The 9295-nt window shown below is 35.0% G+C and overlaps 1 protein-coding gene across 2 annotated transcripts in view; it reads left to right on the forward strand.

Moving 5' to 3' along the window:
• LOC149257097 (triacylglycerol lipase OBL1-like) overlaps positions 1–422 on the forward strand; it is a 196474-nt gene extending 196052 nt beyond the window's left edge. For both annotated transcript variants that reach the window (XM_089369112.1, XM_089369109.1), the window contains exon 5: positions 87–422. In XM_089369112.1, coding sequence (XP_089225238.1) covers positions 87–404 — 318 coding nt within the window. In that variant the 3' untranslated portion in view covers positions 405–422. The remainder of the gene's footprint in view (positions 1–86) is intronic.
• Positions 423–9295: the final 8873 nt, after the last annotated feature.

Below are 9295 nucleotides of genomic sequence, written 5' to 3' on the forward strand. Positions count from 1 at the left end.
CTCTTCAACCAGAAAATCCCGTTTCATTTCTGATACAATATTTTGTTCAAACTCACGCTCATATTAAATGGTTTATTTTATGACAGAATCTTGTGGAGGAGCCCAACAGAAATTTCTCGCTATTATATTTCATCCCCCTACGCATAAATGCTGTGTGGGAATTGGTGCAGAGTTTATTGTTGCAATACACAAAAGGAAGGGACTTCAAAGAAACGAAATTGTCGACACTGTTCAGGATAGCAGGGCTTATAATTCCGGGGATTTCGTCTCATAGCCCCGTAAATTATATCAACGCGGTTAGATTGGGCCCATCCACGCTGAACCCAACAATGTGGAGGCCTCAGCGTTCACTCCAAATTAGTGAGGTGACCACTTATAACCGCGCTGATCTGATTGGGATGTAATCAACCAACAACAGCGTCAAATCACTAAACAAACCCCAGCGGCTTCATTTGTTTTCTGTAATAAATAAATATCGTCTTCTGCGATTGAAGAATTGAAATGAATTCCAGAGATCGCGGTTCAATGTTTTCAAAATCTGTCGTGATCTGTTTGGCCCGTGGACTTTATGTGAGGAATGCATGCGATGATTGCGTTGGTTTCTGTCGCCCTTCTATCATGTGTCATTTTTGTTTTTTTAATATTAATTTCTCTGTTTGAATATTAATAATTTTGGGTGATAGTACGACTTGGGTGGACAAAAGTGGGAAAACTTTTTGAAGAGTTGAACTCTTGACACGTATTGATTAATAAATTCCATCTCTTCGCATGGACTTTTTTTTAGAGTTTAAAACAGAAACCTGTTTTAATTGGAAATGAAGATTCTTTTACATTAGCATAAGTATATTGTAGATCTGGTTTAAATTAAATAATTAACTTTAAAATATAAACAAAATTGGATCACTGATTTAATTAACTTTAAAATATAAACAAAATTGGATCACTCATAAATGGAATATATTATATATATATAATGAATGGAATATATTTATATGTGTGGTAGGAAAAAATTTAATCAGTGAATTTTTTTAAGAGTGCTTTTAAAGATATAATAGGATTCACTATTGTGAATATTTAAATTTTATAAATTAAATAATTTAAATTTATTTAGTGTAAAAGTGGTTTTAATATAAAGAGATTTGATCTTTGGTACTAAATAAATTCAGACTTAATATGGATCTAGGTTGATTTAATTTTCCTTTTTAAATAAACCATATTCCACATGAATACATTAAGTCAATATTATGGATTCTTAATCTCACGAGGTATTTTTATTTGTTATTATTATTTTATTTTAATAGGATTATTTTTAATTTGTTATTTTTTTACCTAATTAAAATGTTTACATTATATTAAACTTTTAATTTATTTATTTCTATATCTATTTTTATTTCTATGTAATTTGATTTAGTTAAAAAGTTAAAAATGACATTTCTCCTACACTAAGCTCCCATACTAAACTAGAAACAACGTCTTACCACAAAAATATATTTTAAAAATCAATCTAAAATTTTTGTTTACATTTCTCCCACACTAAGCTCCCATACTAAACTAGAAACAACATCTTACAACAAAAATATATTTTAAAAATCAATCTAAAATTTTTGTTTAACCTTTTTATCATATGTCCTTACACAATTACTTTATTATAATTTATATTTAAATTAAAAATATTATTATTTTTATTTATTAAATAAAATAAAATAAAATTATCTAGTTTAATAAAATTATAAATATTAACTGTTTGATGGAGGTAATGAACATAAAAAACGGCAATCAACATAGGGCATTAAATCCCACACACTTAACATTTGAATGAAGTGTATCAAGGAAGAAACTCTAGACACACAAGGCATTAAATCCCACACACTTAGCATTTGAATGAAGTGTATCAAGGAAGAAACTTTGGATGCGAGTCAGTCAAGCTTTATGAAGGAGCAATCGTTATATGACTCATTTGGTTCGTGGTAAACAATAACAGAGGGACTTTTGGCATGGAAAGAGTGTTTCCAGTGATTAAATTGATTTATGGCTTGCACAGCACCTGCCTGGTTCAACCATACCCTGCCTCCCTGTTCGCAACAATTTCAAATTTCGGTATTGCAGAAGCTGCTACTTCAAGTTGGTAGTTTGGGACTTGGACCTAACGCATTTGGTCACGTCAATGGAAAAATTGGGGACAATATAGGCGTTGTTGCTCTAGAATTGGCCATTATCACTCTTTCTTCTCTTGTGGTTTAGCTATTACTTGTCAACATCTTGTGTTTGTATATTTTGTATTGCCCTAGCCATTTTTTTGTTGAGTTCTTTGTCAATTGGTGGGGCTTGGTGAGGGTATATTTTTGCGATGAAAGTCATGGCCCTATGAGTGCTAGTTCTTTTGTGCATGGTAAACAGGAGCGTGATCAGTACTAGGAATTGTGGGGAGTTGGGAGAGAGCAAAGTTCAAACTTCGAACCACGCGATGGAGGAAGGTCACTGCAACATTATGTTTTTTTGTCTCATGGGGTGGTAGGTTGACTTGAACGCGAGGTGGAAAGGGTTAGTGGGAGTTGTAAGTGTGGTTGTTGACGTGGCAAGCCGACCCAGCTGGTAGTCCCTTTTCATTGAAGGTGGTGTATCGGGGTCTGGCCTGTGGTGTGCGAGTGGTGAATTGCTTGAGAGACGTGACATGCAAAGGCAATGAGGAAGAGTAAGGCAGGATGTTGGCGCAAGAGGCGAGGGGGCAGTTCACCATGGAGAGCATCAGGACTTTGGGGAAGCAGTGGAACAACCTAGAGACCAGTTGCTAGAGTGGGCATTCTTACCACCCCCTTTCGATTCTTTGGAGTCTCAACTTCACCAGGTCACAATGCTTATGGAGTAGTTGGCTTAGGACCACCACAATGATAGAAATGAGGTCATTTCTTTCATGAATGACCTCTAGCACAACCAATGGTAGATCTTGGGCTGAATGGCCTCCCTCCATTGTGGACAAATGCATTGGAAAGAAAGTCTAGACCATCTCGAAGGATGAGTGATGCATGCAAAAGCCCGTGTACATGAAGCATTACACTAGCAACATGGTGAGTTGGGTGCATTTGATATCTTGGGAATTTTTGGTCTATATGGGTAATGTGTGTTTGGGCAAATAATTTTTTGTCATTGTTATCAGTTGTTTTTGGTATAACCTTCATACCAACAAGTTTGATAGGAATAAGGCCAATAACATTTTAAAGCAAAGCACATCAAGATATAATATTTTTCTAAATTAATACAGCTTTTCAACTTTATATATGTAAATAATTATATAATTATAAGTTCAATATAATTAGCACAAAAATAAATTTTAAATAATTATTACTACCAAAAAATAATTAATTCTAAATTAAAATATCAAATTTATTTTTGATTATTAAAAAATTGTCATATGAATAAATAAAAAGATAAAAAATATTTTCTTAGAAAAATATAATTTTGATTATCCACAATAATATATTTTAAAAATAAAAAACATTTTTTATTAAAATACCCAAAAATCCATTACATTTAATCGAATTCTCTAATTCTCAAAACATTTATAGAAAAGGATTGAACTCCATCCCGTCTTATCCATTACTAATTCTCAAAGCATTTATGAAAAAGGATTGGGATCCATCACGTCCTATCCATTAGTATTAATGTTTTCTTCCACGGCACTATTTAAATCTTAATTTCCGGAAAAGAAGAGTATATTAACAAATAGGAAATGCCCAATCTCATTAACACCCGATTTGCCTCTCGTCAAGTTGCTCGGGGAATCTTCGAGGAGAGTGTGACCGATATCCGTCCACCCCCACCCAAAAAAAACACAAAAGTCACAGGCTCAATATAAATGGAATACGCATGCTTACTGATCTATGTCATAAGTGCGTGGGTATAATAATGGAGAACGTCTTTCTTCAATCCACGTCATCAGTAGGTAACAATAAAGCACTATTTAAATCTTTATCTTTATTTCCGGAAAAGAAGAGAATATTAACACCTCATCTCTCGTCCCCGCCAAAAACACAAAACCATAGTCACAGGCTGAATAAACTATGGTCGGATTCAAGAAAATAAAAATGGAATACGCATGCTTACAAATCTATATCATCACTTAGTAGGTGTAATAATGAAGAACGTCTTTCTTCAATCCACGTCATGAGTGGGTAACAACGAAGAACGTCTTTCTTCATGAGTGGGTAATAATGATGAAGAACGTCTTTTTTCATGAGTGGGTAACAATGAAGAACATGTGTGTTTGAGTGGGTGTATGTAATAATAAAGAATGTCTTCTAGAATGGTAACAATGAAGAATAGGTGTTTCATTTTTACATGGGTAATTCGGCACTCTCCTCCTTTTTTTAATTGGACATTTTCCTCTTTGTCATGGTTACATTCAATCATCTCATCAGGTCTCATAAGGTCCAACGAGTTTAAGGTGAAAAGTCAAATATCTACAGGGAAATATCAAAGGCTTCAATAAAAATCAGTTTGAGTAAAAGACAATTTATAAGAGTAAAAGATAATTTATAGTTAAGGCCCTTAGAGCGAGAACTCCTTTGGGGGTTTTCTCATGATTATTTTCTCAATATTTAGGGACTGGCTAGCCCATAGAAAAACTAGACTTGCAGCGCTTAGCAGAGACGATAGGGTTGGATGCCCTTTTTGCAAGAATTAATGATGGAGGGAGAAATATATGTTGTTCACTCGTCCCATATCTTCAAAGGTTGGAAATTCATGTTTATAAATGCATTGGAAAAATATGAGGGACTCATATTTCGCTCGAAATCACTTGATTATATTTTTTGATTTCCTTGGGCCACCATGCATGCTATGGTAATAGATATTTGGTCTCAAACCTTGGACATTCATTTATCACTTTGCAACATATATGGCCCCTTCCTTGACAAAAAGCCTTTCTAGGAGATTTTACAGTCACTACACTTCTCTCACCCACATGCTCTCATTTTGGGTGGGGATTTAAATATCTCCTTGGGTCTTGGGAATATTTGGGGTTTTGTAGCTTGAAGGGATCTAAATGAAGATATTTTCATTGTTCTTTTTGACAAATGGGGGATGATCGATCCCTTGCCCCCAAAGCTTCTCTGACTTGGAGAAATGATAGAAGCAACTCTGATAGAATTGCTAAGTGATTGGATTATTTTTTAGTTGTTGAGGAGCTAGTGGATTCATATTTTTGTATTAGAGAACAAGTTTCCTTTGGGGGCCTTCTAACCATTTCCCAATCATCCTTGAGTTGTAGTCCTGAGGTAAAAATTCCCCCATCCCATTTCAATATTAATCCCCATTAGCTAGAGAACCCCTCCTTCATTCAAGAACTCTAAGTTGGTTGGAGGTCATACGCTTAGATAATCAAACATCTTCCCCCTTGCACTTCTAAGAAAAAATGGTAAAAAAACTACTGCTATTTCATGGGCTTAAAGAAATAAAGAGATGGATTCCAAGTGACTGGTAGAACCGTAAGACAAAATTAAAGACTTCTTAGAGGGTGAGGATTGTGGCTTTGGCTTTGAGGATCATCAATATCTTCTTCTTGACCTAGAACATCAAAGACAAAACATTCATTTGGATAGGTAAAAAGGAGTGGAGGACAAAATATAGGGCCCTTTGGCTTCAGGCGGGAGATGAGAACACTACATTATTTCAAAAAAAATCCAATCATAGGAAATAGATAAAAACTATTTGGTCAATATACAGGGAAGATGGCTCCCAGAATACCTCTTCTCGAGAAATTTCTAAGATAAGGGTCTCTTTCTTTAGGAACCTCTTTAAAAATAATTGTGGAGTTAATATTGACCACATCCTCAAAATTTCTTCCCATTTCCCCAAATTTGTGGAGGATGTCGATAATGACTTTCTCATGTTATAAACCATAATGGAGGAGCTGAAAAATACATTGAATGGTTTTCATGAAGGTAAAAGCCTTGGTCTAGATGCCTTGCTTATTGAATTTTTCATAACCTACTTTGAGATCATTATCCGTGATCTTCTTCAATTTGTGGAATACTCAATACTAAATGACCATGTTTTTGGTCCCTTTAATTCCACTTTCATAACCTTGATCCCAAAAATTGACAAGCCTACTTGTTTTGTGATTTTCACCATATATCCCGTGGTAACTCTATATACAAAAGTATTTCTAAGATTATTGTCTACTGTATAAAAAATACTCTCTTTCATCACATCTCTCCCAAAAAAATTAGTTTTCTACATGGCAGGAAAATTTGCGATGCCATTGGGATTGCCTAGGAACATCTCCATTCAATTAAAAAATAAAGGAAGTAGGTGGTGTTGTATAAAGTGGATCTTTATAAAGCTTTTGACTAAGTAAACTTGATTTTAATTTGTATCCTCCTTCTACATCTTGGGTTTCATCAAGATTTTGTGGCCTGGATCTATAACTACATCAATTCTTTGTCCTTTTCTCTTTTGATCAATGGAGTTATCTTAGAATTGTTTGATGGGGAGCAGGGCTTAAGAAAAGGTTGTCCTATCTCACCCCTTTTATTACTTTTAGTTACTTAAAGTCTTAGTAGACTCATTCACTCTACATGTGCCCAAAGATCTTTTAAAGGTATGCAATTAGGTCAGAATTACTTCATCTCCCATCTACTCTTTGTTCATGACATCCTTATTCTTTGTGAAGAAAATATACATTACATCCAATCTCTAAAATCCATTTTGAAGGACTTTTGTAAGGCCACTGGTATGCTTATAAACCATAGAAATCCTCCATATATTGTTGGGGCATCCATGACCATTTCAAGAAATGGTTGGCAAGGATTCTTGAAGCAAAAGTGGATGATATCGTGGGGGGTATCAAATACTTGGACTTCCTGCTCAAGCCCAATAACTATAAAAAACAAATATGCTAGTGGTTGATTGCAAAAATTGAAGAACGAATCAAATTTTGGTGTAATAAATGGTTATCTCATGTGGGCGGGTTTGTTCTCATTAAGTTAGTCATAGAGGCCATTCCGATTTTTTGAGAAACTTTAGCATGGATCCCAAAAGGAGTCATTAAAAAAATTAGACAAATCTTCCTTCACTTCCTTTGGGTCGGTATAGAGGACAAGAGACCATTTGGTTCAGCTTCCTGAATTCAATCACGTTCCGAAAAATACTTGGGGGTTTTGGTTTAAAGGATTTTTTTGGTCCTCTTATGCTCTGGTTGGAAAAAGTGGTTGGATATTTCTTCTTAGATAGGCGATATGGGGAAATTCTTATACAAGGAATATGATTCCCCTACCTCTCTATATGGCTAGACACAAGTGACTTCCAATAACCATAAAGGTGAATCAATCTTCTAGAAGGCCATTTCTAAAGCTTTTGGTCTCATTAGGATGTGTCTCTATTGGCAGATTGAGAATATGATGGATCTCATAGTGGGAAAGTACCCATGGGTGGGTTGTGATAAAAAATATATTTTTCCTAGGGAGATCATCCAATCTCTTAATAATCAAAGGTATTTTTCATCTTATTGATATTTATCTCCACCTCAAGGTTAGAGTCCGACAAGGGTGAGAAACTAGTTAATACCTAGGCTTGAGAGATCACCCATCTACTACTTGGGAAATCTACATCATATCTATCATGTTGAGTCATACGTCTCTCTCAAATTCTCCAGAAAATATAGTTTGGACCTATCGTACTACTGGTAGATACACCCTTAAGGCCAGTTATCTCAAAGTTGCTTTTGATTCTGTCCATGAACAACAACCCTGAACGGGAAAATGATTTGGAAGGAAAAGTGTCCTACAAAATTTATTTTTTTTGAGTGGAATATGATCAAGAACAAAGTATCAATCTCGGGAAACCTTTAGAAACATTCTTTATAGGCCTTAGGAAGATGTGCTATGTGCCATTTAGATGGAAAATCGACTGTCCACACTTTTGTTTGTTATCTCTTTTCAAGTTCAGTTTGGTCATAAATGGGTTAGATTCTGCAACTAAATATTATTTGGGAAGGAGAAAAGATTGAATCTTGTCTATAGAGCTAGTATTTAGGACATATTATAAAGAAATATAAGGTTCTATCCTTTGTTTATGCATGTGGAATATGGTTAGGCACAACCAAGCCATTTTTTTATTTCAATCACCCTATGGATGTAAAAGTGGCAACTTAGTGTCTTGGAATCATGACTTCTAATGCACGTGTCTCTGCCTCTCATCCATACTCTTTTTCTATGAATATTTTATTCAAACTCATTTCAGTTGGTCTTTCTTTGATGGTGTAGCATATGTGAGTTCGCCAAAAGGTGGGGAAGGGGGTATACTATGTTTCTCATATACACACTTGAGTCTCCTTTAGCGCTAGTTTGGGTCCTACTAGAAACAGTAGGGTTGAACTGAAAATGCTTAAAATCCTTCTCCAACTTGCTTTTGAACATAATATCAATCAACTACATGTTTATGAGGACTCTACTTTGGTCATAAATTGGATGAAAGGACTTTATAGGTTTTATGATTTTTCTCTTTTGCTGCTTTTCAAAAATATTCAGAACATGATTGCTTTACTTTCTCACATAACTTTTGATCATGTCTACAGGCACCAAAACCAAGTTGTAGACTCCCTAACAAAGCAAAGTCTAGAATTTCCTCCAGAGTCTAGATGGTCACAAAATTAGAACATAGCCTTGAAAAAGAATCCATCCATCGTCACTGGGCAGATGGTGGGACCTTAAATCATCCAAATAACATTATGTAACTCTTATCTCTATTAGGGAAGCAAGTTTAAAATTTTGTGATGTATACGGTCTATATATTTATGACAATTACCAACTGATATATGTAATTTTACTTGCTATAGGGGTCAGTCATGGATAATATTGGATATAAACAAAGGATGGATCACACTTTGAACCTATGAAGCAAAGGGGAAACTGTTGGGGCGGCTTGATTCCTAATTCTTGCAACTGCACCAACTGCCTCTCCTACAACACTGGTGGTTTCAGAGTCCCAACATAATAATTCTATGCAAATGTCACTGAAATGACACTCGATAGGATCATGGCAACAACGGCGGTTGAAATTGCCACTGCATCCGAAAAATGGCACCACTTTAAATGGAACAAAACAAATATTGAACAAATGTCACATTGAGAAAAAAAACAGACAGGATAGATGTCAAGATGAAATGAAAAAGGAAGAAAAAACTGAGAGGTGAGTTGATTCAAAAGAAATGCCTATCGGCATAATTAGTGCCAGAATATAAGGATGCTACAGGGAAAATAACACGATGTTCAGAATGTGTCAAATTTTTTAATAAAAA

Source organism: Pinus tabuliformis, chromosome 6 (genome assembly GCF_031772625.1).
Source record: "Pinus tabuliformis cultivar Carrire ecotype Pingquan chromosome 6, CPIR1, whole genome shotgun sequence".
Taxonomy (NCBI): domain Eukaryota; kingdom Viridiplantae; phylum Streptophyta; class Pinopsida; order Pinales; family Pinaceae; genus Pinus; species Pinus tabuliformis.